The 21782-nt window shown below is 42.8% G+C and overlaps 1 protein-coding gene across 2 annotated transcripts in view; it reads left to right on the plus strand.

Annotated features, from left to right (window-relative positions):
• The window catches only part of CCNY (cyclin Y), a 194713-nt gene that overhangs the window by 137190 nt on the left and 35741 nt on the right, over positions 1 to 21782 (plus strand). For both annotated transcript variants that reach the window (XM_088463161.1, XM_088463169.1), the window contains 2 exons: positions 15915 to 15989; positions 17233 to 17267. In XM_088463161.1, coding sequence (XP_088319287.1) covers positions 15915 to 15989; positions 17233 to 17267 — 110 coding nt within the window. The remainder of the gene's footprint in view (positions 1 to 15914; positions 15990 to 17232; positions 17268 to 21782) is intronic.

Raw genomic sequence — 21782 nt, forward strand, 5'->3', positions numbered from 1 at the left:
GTGCCATCCATTTATTGTTCTCAGCACTTAACACGATCTCAACTGTGACATACAATGCATAATCTCTGGTCATTGATGAAAGCCTTGTACTTTTGATACCTTCTTCCAATACACTATCTACCCCTCCTAGTAACATGCTCTAGACACTGCTATACATATAGGGGCTGATTCTGAGTCAGGCGGAAAGTGACTGGGTTTGCATGATGCCATGGAAGCCAAATTCACTATCTGATGCTAATGCCAATTTCTGTATGACTAATGCGAGAATCTGTGCGGCTTCAAGCAGGAAACTGGTCTGCCTGCTGCTTTTCTATCCACAGCCGCAACTTTCATCACTGGTGTTGGCACCACAAATTTTATCATTGGTATTAGCACCACAACTTTCATTTGGGTATTGGCACTAGCACCAGCCTCATGCTAGGTTTAAGAGATCTGTGTGAAACAGGCTTCCGTTCTCCGTACGCATGAGTCAAAATAGCAGAGAACTCTAGTTACATGCCACAACACTCCCACAAGATGGAGCAGTTCAGTGCGATTGCATTGTAGCCACCTAGTTCCTGCCCCGAAACACCCATTTCAAGCAAAAAAATACCCCGCCAACATCCGTTTGGCTCCGAATCGGCCAGAGATGTGCATGTGCTGTATGCTAATACTTGCTATTGGTGTCCGTGGAAAGGAATGCATTGTACTCGGCATCAGACTGGATAATAACATGCTCTGGACACTGCTAACCTCACCCTTCCATCTCTACTTTGGTTTCCAACCCAAAGTACATTTTTATTACATCTTCTCAACCCTCGCACAGCAACCCCTCCAACCACCATCACTGTTTACGATTTTTTGTTCTACGTCAAGGACAATCTTGGGAAATTCCAATATAAAATGGTTCCCTCCTACATGAGCTAAAGCCTACACTTTATTTGATCCCACAAATGAAGATGAACGCTCAATGTATCCTGGTTTTACTTTAAAACAAATTAGTGCTTTCCCATCTCACAAATCTCCTGTACCGCCATGCTTCCAGAGGCTGGTGTACACTCACCTCACCTGCTTCCTTTCCTAACAATCTATTGGACCTTCTTCTCTATCTTTTCTTCCTAATGCTTCAGAGACTGCACTGATTAAGGTGGTCAAGGATTTAATCACTGCTGAATAGTAAACATTTAACATTTATACTGCATTTGATGTTGTTGACCAATGTACATCCCATGCAAATGCTGTATTCCCTATGTCTTCAGGACCCTATCCATTGTAGTTCTCATTATATCACACTACTCTTTCAAGGCTTGTTTCTATGCATCTGTGTCTAGTCAGGTATCAGACGGAGTACCAGTCCTAGGACCTTTGCTCTTCTCAGTTCTACAATAAGCTGCTTTTTGGAAACCTACATTTATTCCCTTACTGTATTCAATTAAACCTATTGAGCCCCAAACCAACATGGATATGTGCCTGGATCATATTGCCCACCAAGCATTCTTCCCCACTGCAATATGCCTGGACAAATATATATAAGCTGCGTGTATATAAATCTAAAGATCGTCTCCTGTTTTATTACTGTGTAAAGCACTACTGCTTATACAGCACTGTAAAAAAATGTTATTAACTAAATTAGCAAACGAATACTTTTTATCACTTAATAGAGTAGGTCTGTAACCTACCTAAGGTACTCCATAAGGATATGGGCAAATGGGGAAAGATGAACCATTGCCCCAGTCTGAGGTCAAGAGCGCTCTGGAGCAGATTTTCATCCAGGGTGTCTCTAAACATTGCTGCATTCATCTTTCCCTCTATCCTGACTAGTCTCCCAGTTCCTGCCGCTGAAAAACATCCCTACAGCATGACGCTGCCATCACCATGCTTCACTGTAGGAATGGTATTGACCTAGTGATGAGCGGTGCCTGGTTTCCTCCAAACATAACACCTGGCATTCACGCCAAACAGTACAATCTTTGTCTCTCATGGTCTGAGAGTCCTTCAGGTGCATTTTGGCAAACTCCAGGCAGGCTGCCATGTGCTTTTAGCTAAGGAGTGGCTTCCGTCTGGCCACTCTACCATACAGGCCTGATTGGTGGATTGCTGCAGAGATGGTTGTCCTTCTGGAAGGTTCTCCTCTCTCCACAGAGGAACACTGTAGCTCTGACAGAGTGATCATCAGGTTCTTGGTCGCCTCCCTGTCTTAGGGCCCTTCTCCCCCGATCGCTCAGTTTAGACAGCCGGCCAACTCTAGGAAGAGTCCTGGTGGTTCCGAACTTCTTCCATTTACGGATGATGCAGGCCACTGTGCTCATTGGGACCTTCAAAGCAGCAGATATTTTTCTGTACCCTTCTCCAGATTTGTGCCTCGAGACAATCCTGTCTCGGAGGTCTATAGACAATTCCTTGGACTTCATGCTTGGGTTGTGCTCTGACATGCACTGTCAAGTGTGGGACCTTCTATAGACAGGTGTATGCCTTTCAAAATCATGTCCAATCAACTGAATTTACCACAGGTGCACTCCGATTAAGCTGTAGGAACATCTCAAGGATGATCAGTGGAAACAGGATGCACCTGAGATCAATTTTGACCTTCATAGCAAAGGCCGTGAATACTTATGTACATGTGATTTCTTAGTGTTTTTTTTTTAATTATTAAATTTGAAAAAAAATCTAAAAAAAAACTTTCTACACGTTGTCATTATGGGTATTATGTGTAGAATTTTGAGGACAAAAATGAATTTATTCCATTTTGGAATAAGGCTGTAACATAACAAATTGTGGGAAAAGTGAAGCGTTGTGAATACTTTCCGGATGCACTGTATATATGTACAATTCCTGACTCCCCTGTATCTAACCATGGCCTCAGGCCACCTTATTCCTGTGTCTCTCTATGGCCCTACCTACCCCCCCCCCCTTGTATCACTCAATGGCCTCCCTCAGCTCCCTCCCTCCTCATGTCTCTCCATGGCCTCTGCTACACCCCCCCCCCTTGTGACACTCCGTGGCCTCCGTCAGCTCCCCCACACCCTGTGTTTTCCATGGCCTCAGCTTTCTTGATGTCTCCACCAGCCAAACTTACCTCATTACTAGTCCCTGGTTCTTCTACTTTCCCTGCTGAGCTCCCATCGCAGCGGCGGCGGCTCCTAATCTGTTCTTCAGATGCAGCGCGCGGACAGCATGACTCTGCGCCGGAAAAACAAAACAGAAAAACTTTATTGTGCTGGATGGTGTCCCAGCGACCCGGGACCTTCATGCTTGCAACTGCTGATTACTCCCAGCAGCACATGCGTGGAGCACCTAGGGAAACACTTGACTGGTACAGGGGGCTTGGCACAAGTGTCCCCTAGGTGCACATCTGTACTGCCTTGTCTGTAAAGTAGATAATAGCGCTCATTAGGCTAATCTGAAATACAATAATAATTATAAGAATCAATTTATCCTAAAAATATTGTGTACTAATATTTAATAATAAGGCATCCCCACAGACTCGGCCCTATGCATAGGCATTCTAAGCAAATGCCTAGGGGCGACTGGAATGCCTAGGGGCATTCCAGGGCTCTGTCGCTCCCCCTCCGTGATGCTGCCTGTGCTGCTGTAGTCAGGAATGTTTGTTTTCCTGCTACACAGCCTGCTTCCAATGCCTCGGCGGCGGACGTTCGAGTACCCGCCCACTAAAACCCCTGGTGGTGCCCCCCTCTCACCCGACCGTACATAGCAGTGGAAGGCTTCACTAGCCCTCACTCACTGACTGTGCCACATAGTGTTTCTGCGCCCACGCCTCCGTGTGATGTCACCTAGGTGACGCCCCCACAAGTGCATCATTGAGCACTGCAGCCAAGAAGTTCAGCCTCAGCTCCGTGAAGGGTAGAGCTAGATCCCCTTCCGTAGATATGTGATGACGTCATCTGCCAGTGTCCAACGTTATTCCCTACCATCCAAGTGGGCATAGTGGGAGAATATATTGTTGTGGCGAGCGAAGCGAGCCACTGTGCCTGCAGCGTGGCGAGCGAAGCGAGCCCGCAAGGGGCCAACTTTGTTATTCTTATGGAAAGTGTGGGCAGAAATCTCCACTTCCGCCCTCACTCACGTCACTTCCTGGTACAGCAACCAAAGGGGTTTTATGCTCTTCTGCTCCGTGAGGGCTGCCCGGGTGACTGATCCTGATTCCTGAGTGTTCCTACAGTGCTGCTGATCGGCGTGTCGTCTCCTGCTATATTTATATGTATGTATGTATGTATATATGTATATGTGTGTGTGTGTGTGTGTGTGTGTGTATGTATGTATATATATATATATATATATATATATATATACATTTATATACACACACACACATATATATATATATTTACATGTGTGTGTATATATATATATATATATTTACATATGTGTGTATATGTGTGTGTATATATATATATATATATATATATATATACACACACACCTCAGTCTCTAACCTCCCCTTTCCCGCTCTGCTCTACCTTTTCTCTGGCTGATCCCACCCCCTCTGTGCTGTCCTCCTCCCCCGTCCCACACCCATCGCAGCCACGTCCTGACCCCCACCCCATCATGGCTCCGTCTCAACACCCCCTTTCACCACACCACTCCTATACGTACCCTGGCGGTCAGTCTTTCTCTCCAAAGGCTGTCCTGCTTCTCTCACAGTTGGAACAATTGGTGGTCGCACATGGAGGAGATATGACCGCTTTACACAATTATTTTGTGTATGTGTGTGTGTATATATATATATATATATATATATATAATTATTATTATCATTTATATATATGGTGCCACAAGTGTTCCGCAGCGCCTTACAAAGTACATAAACAAATAGATTGCTTTACAGTGACGTACAGTACAGTACAATACATTACAGGACATGGATAATATACATTGCTACATTCGCGACCATAACACCCAGATAAGCAACAATGCAAAGCAACCAAGTGTTAGGTGCCCTGGTAGAGAGTAAGAAGTAGATGAAGGTAGAGTAAGGAGAAGCACAAGAGGGTAGAGGAGCTTACCTTCTGAGGGATGTGTGTGTATATATATATATATATATATATATATACATACACAGTGGGGCAGAAAAGTATTTGGACAGCCACCGATTGTGCAAGTTGTTGCACTTTAAAAGATGAGAGAGGTCTGTAATTTCCATCATAGGTACACTTCAACTGTGAGAGACGGGATCAGAGCAAAAAATTCCGGAAATCACATTGTATGATTTTTAAACAATTATTTGTATATTCTTGCGGAAAATAAATATTTGGCAATCAAAAAGTTTAACTCAATACTTTGTAAAGTAACTTCGGTTGGCAATTACAGAGGTCAAACGTTTCCTGTAGTTCTTGACCAGGTTTGCACACACTGCAGCAGGTATTTTGGCCCACTCTTCAATGCAGATCTTCTCTAGATGTGTAATATTTTGGGGCTATCGCCGGGCAACACGGACTTTCAACTCCCTCCACAGATTTTCTATTGTGTTGAGGTCTGGAGACAGGCTAGGACAATGCAGGACCTTGAAATGCTACTTACTGAGCCACTCCTTAGTTGCCCGGGCGGTATGTTTGGGGTCATTGTCATGCTGGAAGACCCAGCCACGTTGCATCTTCAATGCTCTTACTGAGGGAAGGAGGTTTTTCCCCAAAAAGTCACGATACATGTCCCCATTCATCCTCTCCGTAATACAGATCAGTTGTCCTGTCCCCTTTGCAGAAAAGCATCCCCAAAGCATGATGTTTCCACCCCCATGCTTCACAGTGGGTATGGTGTTTTTAGAATGCCACTCATCATTCTTCTCCCTCCAAACACAGCGTTTATACCAAAAAGTTTTATTTTGGTCTCATCTAACCACATGACATTCTCCCAATCCTCCTCTGGATCATCCAGATGGTCACGGGCAAACTTTAGACGGGCCTGGACATGTGCTGGCTTAAGTAGGGGGACCTTTCTGGCGCTGCAGATTTGAATCCATGACAACGTAGTGTGTTACTAATGGTAACCTTTGTGACTGTGGTCCCAGCTCTCTTGAGGTCATTGAACAGGTCCCCCCGTGTACTTCTGGGCTGATCCCTCACCGTTCTCAAGATAATTGATACCCCACGAGGTGAGATCTTGCATGGAGCCCCTAGTCGAGGGAGATTGTCAGTTATCTTGTATTTGTTCCATTTTTTAATAATTGCGCCAACAGTTGATCTCTTCTCACCAAGCTGCTTGCCTATTGTCGAGTAGCTCATCCCAGCCTTGTGCAGGTCTACAATTTTGTCCCTGGTGTTCTTAGACAGCTCTCTGGTCTTGGCCATGGTGGAGAGGTTGCAATCTGACTGTTTGAGGGTGTGGACAGGTGTCTTTTATACAGTTAACCAGTTCAAACAGGTGCCATTAATACAGGTAATGAGTGGAGGATAGATGAGCTTCCTAAAGAAGAAGTAACAGGTATGTAAAAGCCAGAATTCTTGCTGGTTGGTAGGTGTCCAAATATTTATTTTCCGCAAGAATATACAAATACATTGTTTAAAAATCATACAATGTGATTTCCGGAATTTTTTGTGCAGATTCTGTCTCTCACAGTTGAAGTGTACCTATGATGGAAATTACAGACCTCTCTCATCTTTTAAATCGGTGGCTGTCCAAATTCTTTTTTGCCCACTGATATATAGTGTATATTTTAATATGTATGTGTGTTTTAGCAGCTGTGCAAACCACTTCTGTGAATATTGATGATGCTCGTTGTCAGCAACATTGCTCCTCGGACCTACATGCAAGTTTCATGGACAACATCGTAAGCGAGTGCTATGCTGTTGAATGTAGCACGACCCCGCTGTCACTTTGTCGCTAACGAGGTCGGTACACACTAGTCATCTAGTGTGTGCCAGCCATAAGATTGGTGGTGGGATTATCTGCTAAGGGGCACCAGTCAAAATTTTGCCTAGGGCACCAAATTGGCTAGGGCCGGCTCTGCATCCCCGCACTGCAACTAGCTTCATTATAAAATATCCTACCAGCCCAGATATTAAATTAATAGTGTTCACAGTTAATAAATAGACCTATTTCTCCACAACTTTCCCTGACTGGATTCCTGTTTATAAATAAATCTATCCCCCCAAATAGTCACAACATTATTTAGTATTTACGTTTTATAAATATCCCTTCTTTTCCAGAAACTAAGCCCAGCACTACATTCATAGCACTTGAATCACTCCAGCTAAATTATTAGCCCAAAGGTCCCTTCCCGCATTACCTTAAAATGCACACACTTAAGCTGCATACACACCGTACGATCTGCATAACCAACAATATCGCTGAAAGATTTCCCTTTAACTTTTCTGTAGTGCAGGACAAACTATATTGGGTGTACACACTGATAGATATCTATGATAGATATCTTTCAGTGAAGTCATCCTGCCACATCTCTGAACAGGCAAATCCTAATGGAATCGTCCAAGTTGACCTGCATGTACGGACGACCATAGATATAGTTATCGTCCACGCGTGAACGCGCATCGTTGGTTGTTCGCTGCATAAAAATGAACAATATGAACTATTTATCGTTGAATGAGATCGTTCTTGTTCATAGATATCATCCCGTGTGTACGCACCATTACATATGTACATACATGTACTTACATACCTGCACATACATAGGAATAAAGGGGGGTGGGGGGGTAGGCTGCACATCCTAATTTCAACATAAGAAGTGCTACCATGCTGAGACTTGTACTTTTATTACAGAAAAAAGGGGGAAGCAGATGCACATTCTAAGTACTAAGAATAATAAATATCAAAAATATATATAATAAACTATCAATTAACATGGTGTTATATAGAGGTTCTTAGTACATATTTGGCCAAAGATGTTTGCCTACCTACCACGTCACGGCGACCTCATCAGGTGGGTCCCTAACATCCCTAATACTGCACATACATAAATATGCTTACCTTATGCTTTCATCTAGTGCTGCAGAGACAGACTTTTATGTCAGCGTCTCTTCCTAGATACAAACAGCGCCCATTTACATTCTGTCATGTGCTGGTCTCTGTGATTTGCATCGGTCAGCAAAGGAAGGGATGGAACAGATGAGCGTGGTCTTCGGGTGACAGATCCTGAGAATAGGACCAGCCTATCAAATAATTGACCACTCCATTCACAGGCTCAGATGTTATCTCTGGACAACTGTGCACCCATGGGAAGCAAACGCAGCCCATATAGTGAAGATTGCTACACTAAAGGGACCAGGTTGATGAAGATAGTCCTGATTTGCCCTCACTCGCACTAGAAATTGAGACTGTATACTAGCAGAAAAGTGAAGTCCTTAAATAAAGGGGTGTTTCTACAGTGGTAGAAGGTGGGACTTTTGATGAGAAATTTGTACAGTGCATCTGTTCAGTTTTTGTACCTTTCTGCACAGCAAGGCAAATATTGAATTTATGGAAAGTAGTAGTTTAACTTGATATGCATAGGGCACATTTCGACACACTCGGCCAAATGTAATCGGGTGAGAGTTTAGAAAATGCGAGAGTTTAGCAGTAAACTCTCACACTTTTTAAACTCGGCCAATGTAACAGAGGGCCTGATTCAGACCCGCTCGCAAGCGGGTCGATGGTGCCCTAGTGCGCATGCGCACGACGGAGGGAGCTCCGTCGTGCGCATGCACGAGACCCGAATAGCGACACCAATGGGGGCGTGCTGTCGATGGTGAGTGACAGCACGCCCCCTTTGGTGGGCATGCCGGGGGCGTTGCTGCCCAGACGGAGGTGTTCCCATGGGAACGCCTACCGTCTGGGGCCGGCCCCACTGACATGACTAGTGATGTCAGTGGGAGTGCTTTTGGCTCTGATAGAGCCAAAAGCACTCCTGGGCTTGCGGCAGCGAGACCCTACCGCAGGGTCTTGTTGCAAGCCGATGGTCGCGATGGTCTTGACCACCGCGACTATCTTTTTGGCCGCTCGCATAAGCTGTGGGTGGTCACCCACAGCTATGCGAGCGGCCAGGAGGTCGCTCCAATTTTAGGTAGGAGGGCCCTGATTCAGAGCGAGCGCTCTTGTCAGAGCGTCCGGCTCTGAATCAGGCCCAGAGTCCAAGAACATACAAATGCGCATGTTTTTAGATTCAAAAAGACTCTCACGATTTAATCTCTCATCCAGGTGTTTTCCAATTTTGAAGTTGCAACTTAACCAATGTGAGAGTTTACTGCAAAACTCTCACATTTTCAAAACTCTCACCCTATTACATTTGACCCGCCGTTTTAAAACAAAGATGCTATGTGGTATATATACCCATTTTGCTTAAAATCCTTTAAAAATTACTTTTAAATTAGTCTGGAAATAGGAAAAGTCTTATATATGCCCGGGACTAGTGCTGCAGAAGAAACCATTTGCACATAGGGTTTGTAGGAATGTGATTTATCCAGAAGAAACACCATGAGGTAGGCAGTCTAATAGAAACCCTATAAAACAGTCCATGAGATCATGTAAGTATGTTGCAAAACATTGATGGAGGTGGTAAAGAAAAGCTTGATCATACAGTTGGTAGAAAGTAAGGTAGCTGTGCCAGGACACCAATACAAATTTCACGGCTTTTGGTGCCTCCTATGTTGTCTTAAGATTGCTCTGAACCTTACAATGAAATCTGAGACTTTATCACATATAGGTGGCCTATGTTGCAATAATGACTGCAGTGCTGCAATTATCAACAATCCTGATCGTGAAGTATAGTATGTTTTTTTTTTTTTTTTACATTGTTATCATAACTGTTAAAAATGTCTGCAGAACTACTGTCCCTGCGCAAGACATCCAAGCACAAACGTTTAGATTTTCATAAAACTCCCCCACAGTTACTGATCCGACACATGCGGACAGAGGCTGTGGGAGAAGGATCGTAAGATCCCTCTCCTCCAAAAATGTCTGCATAGGCATAAAGTGGTGCAGCAGCCTTCATGACTGAACTCTGAAAAGCTATGCTTTTTAAAGCTTGCATATATAGGGATCATTGAGGATTAAGGGGACTGAGGTCTGAAGTGCTAATTAGCCTTTTGCAGGAGATTTCTGTGAAATTTGCTTAAAATATATATTTAATATATAGTTAGAGTTTTATTGCATTGTCAGGTCATAAAATAATGCACCACAATGCAAGCATGAAAAACCAGGGACATTTTGTTTTATAGCACATAAGACATAAGACAACCTTTTCTCAGGCTCTATGATTTTAATCTTCTGTTTGGTTTTTCCTGAAAGTGGCAATTACTGTGTTTGGTTTTTTGTGCTCCTGTAAATGTTTCTATTTTCTTCTATGCCTTTTGTGCTTCTGATAGTGATGAATGGTCACAATTGTTTTCTTGTCTTGTACAGCAGCATCATTATCTTGTACAAAAGAATGAATTTATATGCCCAATTTCAAATTGCAAAACAACTATAGAGTTACTGAAGATTAATTTTGGGTAACTTAAAAACTGCTGCAAAATAAACTGTAAAATAATTAATAATAATTGTTACTTTGTTACTACAGACTTATGTCACAAGGTATTGCCTTATTTTCGTATGGTTAATCAGGATGTTGCAGTAAAGATTATAAAGTAGAAAACTCTAGCTGCTAGTAACATGCCCAGAATGATCAGGAACTTACCAGGACACACATGTAACACTAAAGCTGGTTACAATGCACATCGGAACGACTGATCAGCTAATGTGTAAGCACAATCGTGTGTGCAATCGTACGTCGTCAGAGTTGTCTTCTCGTCGGCTGTGCTACATGTTAGATGGGATGACAGCACTGACTACAGAATGCAGGTAAGTGGAGGTTGGAAGGCTATTTTGTCTCGTCGTACACCGAATCATGCAGTGTGTACGGCCGACCGATATATCGGGGCCTGGCTCGGCTGCGATACACATCGTACCGATGTGTACCTGGCCTTTGATGGTTCAGAGGGATAAGCATTTCCTTCATGAACACCAAGGGTGAATGTCCCGTACTCATCGCATACCGGACTTTTTGCCGACATTGCTGGTTTTGCATGCGAAAAAGTATCGTGCGTGTCCCTGCTTATCCCCGTATTCAATTCCAAAGGATGCGAAAACGCGGCCATGGCGAAACTCAAACAGGCGAAAAGTGCTGGCAGATTTGGGGAAATCAGCCTGACACCCCCCAAAAGATACACTAACATTGGGGATCATGGTAGATGCCCCACGAATAGCCCTGCTGAAGCTATTTGGGGTACTTAAATGCTCACAATAGCTGCTAATTATCATCTTTGCACAAGTGGTGAAGAATAGCATTTAGCAGATTTTTCTGGTGAAAATAACTAGTCCCAGCAAATTTGGGGTACATGAAAATGGGTGCAAGCATGGTGAAAAATTGCAAAAGTGAGGTCTTAAAAAGCGTTAAAAACGCAACTTCAACAAGCACCTGCAATCAAAAATACACCTCCCCCATACTTGCAGACCCCCCAAAGTCTATTTCACTAGTTCTTAAGTTTATACCCCAACTTTGAACTCTTTTGCCCCCTTCTTCAAAGTCATTTTTAGGGGTGTTCTTTATTTTTTTTAGGATTTTTTGACGCAGTTTACCTTTAGGGACCTATTCAAAGGGTGCAGGGTGGTTTCCCCACCTTTGCACCCCAAAACCGCAATTCTGCACTTTTTCCCAACAGCCATTCATAGGCAAAACTTTTCCGCCGGGTACATTGCATTGCGTTTTTCGCACCGGCAAAAAGTCGTCACAATTGAATACGGGGATAAGTTTCCGCTGGTGAAATGACGTCATCGGTGAAACTTTTTCACGATAATGGCTTTTCGCCGCTAATTGAATACGGCCCCAAATGTCCTACCTGAAAGATGACTGATAATGGCTACATGTGGACGATCTATTTGTGTCTATAATTTGCTTCTCTCTTGCATGAGGCTTCTTTCCTTCAGAGAACACCGATTTACCACCACCTCTATGCCAGTTGGATAAACGTTCTTGTTGTTCCTCACAGTGGCCACCTGGGGACCATTAGCTTCAGAAACTGGATCACACATGATTTGCTTATTGTTCTCAGACAGAAAATACTTCTGCACTATTTTGTTTTTTTTTAGTGTGTTTGAAAGATGACCAGATAACGTAAATCATTACCAGACGGTGTGTTTGTTTAGTGTTGAGAAACATGGCTAAACTGATATCACTTGCCCACAATATCTGGTGATGTGACACCATGTGGTCACCACTAGTCTGTTCAAGTAAATTGAATTCATTGAAATAGTACATAAGCAGTTTGTCTAAACAAAATGTCAACCTTTGTGCAAGAAGTGTATTGTCAATTTTGTTTGCTAAACTCCAGATGTGCATCAGGACTAGCCAATCGGATGTGTACTAAAATCCATGCAGATATGCCCACCTTTGGGCAACACTTTTGAATCGGGACAGTCCCATGAAAATTGGAACTGTTGTGAGACATGCACAGAGGCACAGGTACATCAGGGTTTCTGACCGCTGGCATCCCTACCGCAGTGATGCCGACTACATCCCTTATATCAGGTGATCTGTGCTGTTCTCTGTGGGAGGACTGGGGTTAGGTGATATACAGAATTATATAATAGAGGCAGTATATCATGATGTGAGACATGCACAGAGGCACAGGTACATCAGGGTTTCTGACCGCTGGCATCCCTACCGCAGTGATGCCGACTACATCCCTTATATCAGGTGATCTGTGCTGTTCTCTGTGGGAGGACTGGGGTTAGGTGATATACAGAATTATATAATAGAGGCAGTATATCATGATGTGAGACATGCACAGAGGCACAGGTACATCAGGGTTTCTGACCGCTGGCATCCCTCCCGCAGTGATGCAGACTACATCCCTTATATCAGGTGATCTGTGCTGTTCTCTGTGGGAGGACTGGGGTTAGGTGATATACAGAATTATATAATAGAGGCAGTATATCATGATGTGAAACACACAGTTTGAAAATTCAAGGAGGAACATTAACAAACAGAATGAACTAATTCATAGTTGACATCTGACCCTAATTTCCAGTCCCAAAGAATATCATGGTGTCAAACACACTATATCAGACATAATTCATATGTTGCTCGTTTTTATAGCCATGACCTAGGGGTCAGATTCACAGAACCAGACAGTAAATTGGCTCCACTGTAGAGTTGAATCAATACAGTTAATGAGCATTTGCACCAAAATTGTAAATAGTGTGCGTCTTCCCCCAAATACAATAGCTCTTGTTTCAGTCACAGTAAAGTGACAAGTTAATAGCATGTGAAATATTCTGTGTATTGGATGTCACTCATAAGTTGCTACACCGTCGTATTGATTTTTATTGTTTTGTGTTCCATTTCCTACAGTGTTCAGTGGGGCTTGTCGCATGAAATAAAACAAAAAGGTTTCCTATGTGGCATGTTTATAATAATTGTGGTTTATTGCATTAATGAGAGTGCCATCTTGAATTATGCTTTAATATTTTTGCCATTATGTCACTTTACATTGGCAGACCTGTATAACTAATTATAGTAACCTGTCCTTTTCTGTATGGGAATAAACAGATAGTGATTGCTCATTATGCGGAAACACTGCGGTGACAGTATTTAGCTTATTGTATATAAATATGCTTATTGAAGCGTTTTACTGTGTCCATTTAAATGTATGACCGATAACTACCACTACTGTGTTTAACACGTGTTGGCTCTCTCCATTCACAATAGAACAGTGTAAAGTAGCTGTCAGAGGCAGTTACCTCAGCTACATTACTGTTTACCAGAGAATTGCTAGGCTGCATTTTTAAAAGTATTGGTTTATAAAATAAACTTGTCTGCCTTTGCTGTGTAATCAGGACTACTACACTCTAATTATATGCGATTTTAATGCTATTATATATCTACTGTACCATTTTGCCCCCCTGCAACTATTATTATTATTATTATTATTATTATTTTACCAGTTATTTTCTTCTGTTTATCTTCATCATGGCTTTGTTAAGCTGGGTACACACCTAAAGATTTTCTGTCCAACCAACTAGTTGATTGGTTGGAACGAAACTCTGGTAAGGTATGAAAGCAAATGACAATCAGCAATTTGCTCCCAAATGCCGGAAAATTTACAAAAACTGTTGTTTGCACAAATTGTTTAGATCAAACAGTTAACAAACTTGTCTGATCGACCATTTTCATCTGTTTTCTGGCATTTAGGAGCAAATTGCTGATCATCGTTTACTCCCATACGTTACCAGATTTTCATTCTAACCAATCAACTAATTGGATGGTTGGACAGAAAATCTTTAGGTGTGTACCCAGCTTAAGGGTCAATTACATTTACTTGATAAAAGCAAAATAACATCACCTAGATAACTTATCCTTCAAAATGCGAAGTGGGTCTTTTTCTTTTATTTTGTCTATTTATTATTTATTTTTTATTTATAACTGGTCTTGAATACAATCTAAAACCTTAGTACGCAGAAGTATCCGGTCTTTAGATCAACAATAAAAAGGTAGACCATTTTAGGTAGACACCAAAAGTTAAGGTGGGTACACACCTGACAGATTTATCTGCAGATCAAGTGATCTGCAGATATATCTGCAGATGATGGTCGTTCATACACACTGAATGGCCATCATCTGCAGGCCCCGGCGACCAGGGGGCGTGTCCCGGCAGGCAGCGTGTCCCGCCCCCTCCTCGCGGCTGCCGCTCTGTGTGTAAGGGCGGTCTGCAGACCGCTCATACACACCTGCCGATGGACAGATATGTCTGCAAACATATCTGCCCATTGGCTGTGCAGCACAGCCAATGCGATATGTCTTTGAATGCCGACGTTCACCGACATATCACGGGTACACACTGCCCAACGGGCAGCAGATACATTGGCCGATCAATTGATAGGCCAACGTATCTCTCAGTGTGTACCCAGCTTTAGACAGGCAATAGGTCAGCAGGGACACAAGGTCGACAGGGTCAATAGGTCAACATGTAAGAATGTCAACAGCTAGAAATGGTCGACATAGTCAAATGGTCGACACAAAAAATGGTCAACACTTTTTTTTTTTCTAGGGTTAGGCACTTACCGGAGGGTTAGGCACTACAAGGGACGGTTAGGGTTAGGCACCAAGGGGAGGGTTAGGGTAAAGATTAGAGCTAGAAAAAAAAACAAAAAAGTGTGTCGACCATTTTTAGTCGACCTTTTGATCCTGTCAACCATTTGTACCTGTCGACCATCTTACATGTCGACCTTTAGTGTGTCAACCTATTGACCCTGTCAACCTTGTGTTCCTGTCGACTTATTGCCTGTCTAACTTGTGGTGTCTACCTAAACACTGTCTACCTTTTTACTGTAGACCTATTGATCCACCCCCGTATGCAAACTTTTTGTTATCCAATGAGCGTTGTTGTACTGTAAGGAAAATAGAAAAAAAACAACTGTCAATGTCAGATAAAAAAGCTTTGTTAAAAGTAAACAGAATAGGAATACAAGGTGGGTACACACGCTCCTGCAGTTTTTACCAAAGTTGTCTGTAGGTGGAAATGACCTTTTCACAAGTGGATGAGACTCGGAACATGGTTCTCAGTCCAGCTGGCTGCCTTTGTTTATCTCAGGTTGTAGAGTGAGGTACATTTGCATGTGTTCTGCTGTTTGCAGGGTTCAGTACATCAAATTTCTATCTTCATGGAAATAAAAACAAAGTCACTTTAAAGCAGTTCATCTTGTGGTATAATCAGGAACTAGGGTCCTATTTCTCATATTCCATCGCATCTTTTATATTCCCATGTTCACTTCATAGATTGCATTATTATGCAGAAATAATTTCTTCTGCTTTATGAAAGTGCTTTTTTTCTCTGGATGGCAAATTGTCTGTAAATTGCATTTGTCTGCTAGAATAAGCAGTTTTCACATTGTCCTGCTGTATGAATTGTAAACACATTTAACAGCTAAATACTTTTCTTCCCTTTCAGATATGAATATGGAATTTAACCCCTCTGATCATCCACGGGCAAGCACAATATTCCTCAGCAAATCCCAAACAGATGGTACGACGATGCTTTATCTATTGTATCAATCTGCAGTTTTGAGTCTGGCAAGTTTTTTAAAAATCCAATGTTTTCATCCCCATTTGCTATTTTAGTAAACGTGTAAACAAAAAGATTAAAACCTTGGCGGCAGGTACATCTTCATAAATCGTTTCTAAAAATATTATTTACGGATTGGCAACCCCACTGTATTTTGAGAATCTATACATTTTTTTCACTAAAAGCCTTTTGTATTACCAATATTATTCACAAGTCTAGAATTTGTCAAACTATTTGAGTAAAAATCAATAAAAAAAATATTTTTAAGCACATTTTTATAATAACAAATACATACAAAGAGCACTAACAGATGCTAATAAAAAATGTTTGTGAAAATATTGAACACGTGAAATCTCCAAAAAAGTGCTCTGATCAATATTGCTGCACGTAGTTCCCACCCCTGTCTCCTTTTACCCTTTCTTTATCTGTCTCAACCCTCTCTCGCAATCCTTTTCTCTCTCTCCGTATCTATTTAGCCTCCACACTCATTCTTTGCCTATATCACTTGTGCTCTCTTACTCATGTTCTCTCGTGGTCCCTCTCCATCTCCGTTTCACTTCCTTAGTGTCTCTATCTCTTTCCACTCTGTCCCCCCACTCTGTCTCTCTCTCTCCTCTCTCCCCCCACTCTCTCTCTCTCTCTCTCTCTCTCTCTCTCTATCTATCCCCCTCTCCCCACTCTGTCTCTCTCTCCCTCCAAGTCTCTCTAACTCGGTCTCTCTCATCCTCTCTCCTACATGAATGTAACCAATTTTCTGGCAATATTATATGTAATACAATTCACCACTCCCACCAACATGACTCTTTATTATGCTATTCTATGAATTACATCTACATCACACATTAATGTATATCCTATAAACATTTGATTTGATTACACTGTATGAAATAAGAAGTTGTTGCATGAAAACCTGTGACCGCAAATGTTCCAGATTCATTAAATCTACCGAATGTTTCCTTTAGGGAGTTAAATAGAGCATTACAGGCAATCCCAACATTATTACCCAGGAGTGTCTGGGTGATATTGTTTCATATTGAAGCTCAGCTGTTTGTGTAAATTTCTGCTTTGCCGTGTAACTGGTCCACTTTAAATGATCCAAAAATAATAATATTGTTTACTTTATAATTAGGAAACAAAAACATATATTCAAACACTGAATAACTCTGCTGATACCAAGTTTATTTTCTTGTTTATATTTTCACAGTGAGAGAAAAGCGAAAGAGCCTTTATATAAACCATGTGAGTATAACTGTTTATTGCATAGATGTGATACAGTCTTGTTTTATGGTAAAATATGGATTGTGACCAAATACTTCTTCATTGGACAAAAATCTCATACGGTGCCACCTCTTACGCTGTGGATAGTGGTGCCCAGAGGGGATAGGCTGGTGCAGTGTACTTTGTGTATGTAAATAGGGAAGGACTAGCCACTTACATATTTCAAGAGAGTTTATGTAATCTCAAAATTATATAAACAATTACATTATATATATAATTTTCCTGTGTCAGGCCCATGGAGAATAATGGAAGATGATAAGACCAGAATTAGGAGTTCTAGTCTGTAATTATAATGTCATTATAAAATGATGCTAATATTATCTAGCTTGTCAGGACCTCAAGTCTGATAGACACAGTTGGTTGGAACAATGCAGGTGCAACACAGGACAAGGCATAAGTGGAAAGACATAGTAGCATTGACGTGTAATGGTTCACATTACTGCCTCACAGCGCTGAGGTCATGGGTTCGATTCCCACAACAGCCCTAACGGCTCTAACTGTGTGGAGTTTGTACTAGTAGGTTAATTGGTTCTCAACAAGAATGAACCCTAGTGTGTATGTGAGTGAGCATGTGGTAAGGAATATAGATTGTAAGCTCCACTGGGGCAGGGACTGATGTGAATGTCCAATATTCTCTGTAAAGTGCTGCGGAATATGTGTGCGCTATATAAATAACTGGTAATAATAATAGTACACTATACACCGATGCTCTGTGCACAATATTTCCCCAGTATTGCCCTATGAGTGTGCATTGGCCCTATTGTTATTATATTGAGTTGTCATTCCCTTTTTAAATCTTTCTGCATCTTTCAGCTCTGATCAAAAGAATCGCAGTTCAGACAGACGTGCAGTATGTGCAGAGCACCCATATAAATGTATCATAAATGTAGTAGACAACCAGTAAGTGACTATGGGACCCATTTAGCATTTAATATTTGCAAATATTAATTATCTCTGATATCTGCTGCTGTCCCTCCATTTCCGCCAGGTTTCTATGGAGCATGCGATTCTGTCAGGTTTACCAAGTTGCAGAACCCTCCCTCGGCAATGGTCGCGCGCATGTGTGTTCTGTAGACCACGCGTGCCCAGGATCTCTGGCACAGGGGTGAAGAGGCAGCTGATGTGGTCACTTCACTCCTGGCATATCGCAGGGACTGGCTCTTTTCGGTGCCCCTGTCGCTGTGGGTGAATTTTCATACATCCAGGCGGTATGATCATAGGTGAAATTAGAGACCTGGTAATGGGTGGTCCCAGTTTTAGCACTGTGTCAGATATTGCGTTACTGTTCCTTGTAAAAAAATTCCATCACATATTATGTATTTATATTCTCGTGTTGCAGGGGGCAGTGTGGCTGTCAGTGAAATGGGAACTTCTGCACGTGCTGGAGCTTTAAAAAAAAAAAAAAAAAAGACGTGGCCACTCAAACAGGGGGCGTGGTTTTGAGAGACACCTCCCTATTCATATTCCGCAGCGTCTTAAGACCCCTGTCCACTAGACTATTTAAATGAACGATTGAACGATAAAGATATCTTATTGTTCAATCGTTCAAAAATCGTTTGCAAAAATGTCTAAAATGACCAGCGATGCGCGTGCCCGCTGGTCGTTTAGACATCTATCATCGTGCAAACATGCTGGTCAACCTGACGATAACGTCAGGTTGAGCATGTTTGCAGATAATGGATGAGCCTGTACTGAACGACTACTTGTTAAGTGCTGGCTCATCACAGACTGACAAACGACTGCACGATTACAATGTCATAATCGTGCAGTCGTTTTCATGTCTGCTTGTGGATAGGCCCCTTTACAGAGAACATTTGGCCATTCCCATTAGTCCCTGCCCCATTGGTGCTTGCCATCTATATTCCCTACCACATGTACACGTACACACATACTCACTAGGGTTCATTTTTGGTGTTGGGTGAAAAAGTCATGCGTCTTAAGTCAGGATAGAAGAGTAAAAGGACTGAGCAGAAAAGAGAGTTGAAGGTGGCCAATAACTATTGGGGAGAAATTAAAAGACTTGAAGATTTGTTTAGCGAGCAAAATGGCACAGCTGTAAGATCAACCGAAGTGGGAAAAATTAATGTTAAAGGAAGACTTCTTCTAGCAGCACTCCAAGGAGGACTTTTGTCAGTAACATGTCATTTTGGGGTGTCAGGGCTGGGGTTTAGTGGTGGCTTATGAAAGAGTGCAGTTATATGAGGGGCAGCCCATCTTTTAAGAAGACGAGTGATTCAAGTGTGGAGCAAAAAAAACGAGGGTGAAAAGTAACGAGATTTTATTGGGCACATGTGGATATGAATTACAGTACAAGAAGTGGGGAAAGGCTGAAAAAGGTTGTGGTTAAAGAGCAGAGAGGGTTAGTTTGAAAAAGCAGAGTTAAGGCCCCCTTACACGGTGCGATATAGCAGCCGATCTGACGGATTGGAACGATATTGCTGCTATATTGTTCTGTGTGTGGGTATGATATCGGCCAGTGCGCGGTCCCATGGGATCGTACATTGCTCCTCCAGATCTTTCTGCATGTTCAGTTGATCTGGGGGAGCGATGTATGATTCTATGCAGCGCTATGCGGGTGTGGGGCAGTGAGATGCCAGCATATCGGGCAGTCAGCCACCCGATCGCTCTGTGTGTAGGGACTGACCGATATGTCACCCATCAGATTGGCCATTGCATGGTGCATATCGCACTGTGTATTTGGGCCTTTAGAAAAGAGAGAGAATAAGATGAGATCAAGGAAATGACTGCTGCAATGGGTGGGAGTGGAAGCTCACTGACAGAGGCCAAAAGAAGAATACAGGTAAAGGAGTTTGGCAATCACCCAGGGTAAGGGAGGATGACAAGTGAGGGAGAGGGCAACAAAGTGACTGGGAAGATGGCAGTTGACTGCAACATGAAGGTGGATTGGAGGCAGAGTGGACTTCGAAGGGGAAGAAAGATGGCACAGGGGGACATACCTGTAAGTGCTGCAGAGAAACAGTAGGATACTACGTATGTTGCCTCCGTTTCGCTGTCCGCGAGCCAATCGCAGCTCGTGAAACGGCAGGCATTCAGGAGTGGCCACTCCTGATTGGTTGCCGTTCCGCACGCTGCGACTGGCTCGTGGACGGAACAAAGTTTTAATTGCCACCGGTGCTTTCACCATGGTTGGCTGTAAATCCCCTTCGTGCTAGGGACCTGGAAGTGACGTGAGTGAGTGCGGAAGTGCAGTTCCTGCCCATGACAGCCAGATACAGAAGTACTTTGTGCCCACTTAAACAAGTTTGTTGTCCCCTCGTGGGCACGCTTCGGTCGCAGTGGCTCTCTACGCTCGCCACATGGTTATATTCCCCCTCTATGACCACTTGGATGGCAGGGAATGACGCTGGACACTGGCTGATGACGTCAGGGTCCTCTCCGTGAAGGGGATTTAGACATTACCCTTTCACCATGCCTGGCACCGCTGCCTCCCGGGCCCTCTTCTCTCTCTGGGCGCCGGCACTTTTACCATGCCCAGCTGCAGCTGGGCCCTCCTCTCTCTCGCGGGTGGCCGATTCGCGAACAGGGCTAATAGGTGGTCCGGTGCACCCCTGGATCACCCCCCAGTTTCGCCTATGGGTATGATCTCATTTCGCAAAGTGATCATGGGCGCCAATATCACGGCCAGATCTCATAGCAAATGCAATCATTAATAAATGGTCCCCTTTGTAATAACAGCTAACAAGATTTACAGTTGTGCTCTCTGAGTTCTCTCTCCTGTCTTCTAAATTAAGAACAAATAATTTGAACCTTTTGATTATTTTTGTAGAAGTGTTTTTATCCATGAACGATCTTTATTTCCAGCTAAAGAAGCACGTATATATCTTTCACCTGTGTTTAAGCACACAAAGGAACCTATACTCAGTGCTGGAGCAGGGCGGGAGTGATTCCAATCAATTCTATCAGCTCTTCTGCGAGAAAGGATAAATGGCTGCCACTTAGACTTAATGAAGGTCAAATACAGAGGGCAGTTCTACCATTTCCAAATGTACAGAGATAAATGACTGAGGCCACTTATTAACCCCTGCATTGAGTGCTAAAAATATACAGCTTTGTTGTGATAAGTTTATATGTCAGACATGAATGAGATGGGCAAATTAGCATTTTACATAGGATGCGGCCTAGATGTGAATGGTAATAAAACGTTAGTGCGGTTGGTAGGGGCTGTCAGTTTGCCATATGATCCTGCAACATTTTGTCAGACTTGATGCACTTGGTGAATCTTAAATGATGTATTAGTGGGAAAAAATGTTTCAAAGAACACAATGTACAAATATTATAGATAGAATCTAAAGCCGGGTACACACTATAAGATATATAATTCTGACGGGGATAGGAGCAATATATTGTGCGGATGGTATAGTAGTGTGTACGCTCTATTGTGCGTGCATGCTGGTCGTACATCGATTGTCCTATCTGCTGTGCTGCACAGCAGATAGGACGATGCAAGGAATGATG

Source organism: Taudactylus pleione, unplaced genomic scaffold (genome assembly GCF_031769625.1).
Source record: "Taudactylus pleione unplaced genomic scaffold, aTauple2 ptg000053l, whole genome shotgun sequence".
Taxonomy (NCBI): Eukaryota; Metazoa; Chordata; class Amphibia; order Anura; family Myobatrachidae; genus Taudactylus; species Taudactylus pleione.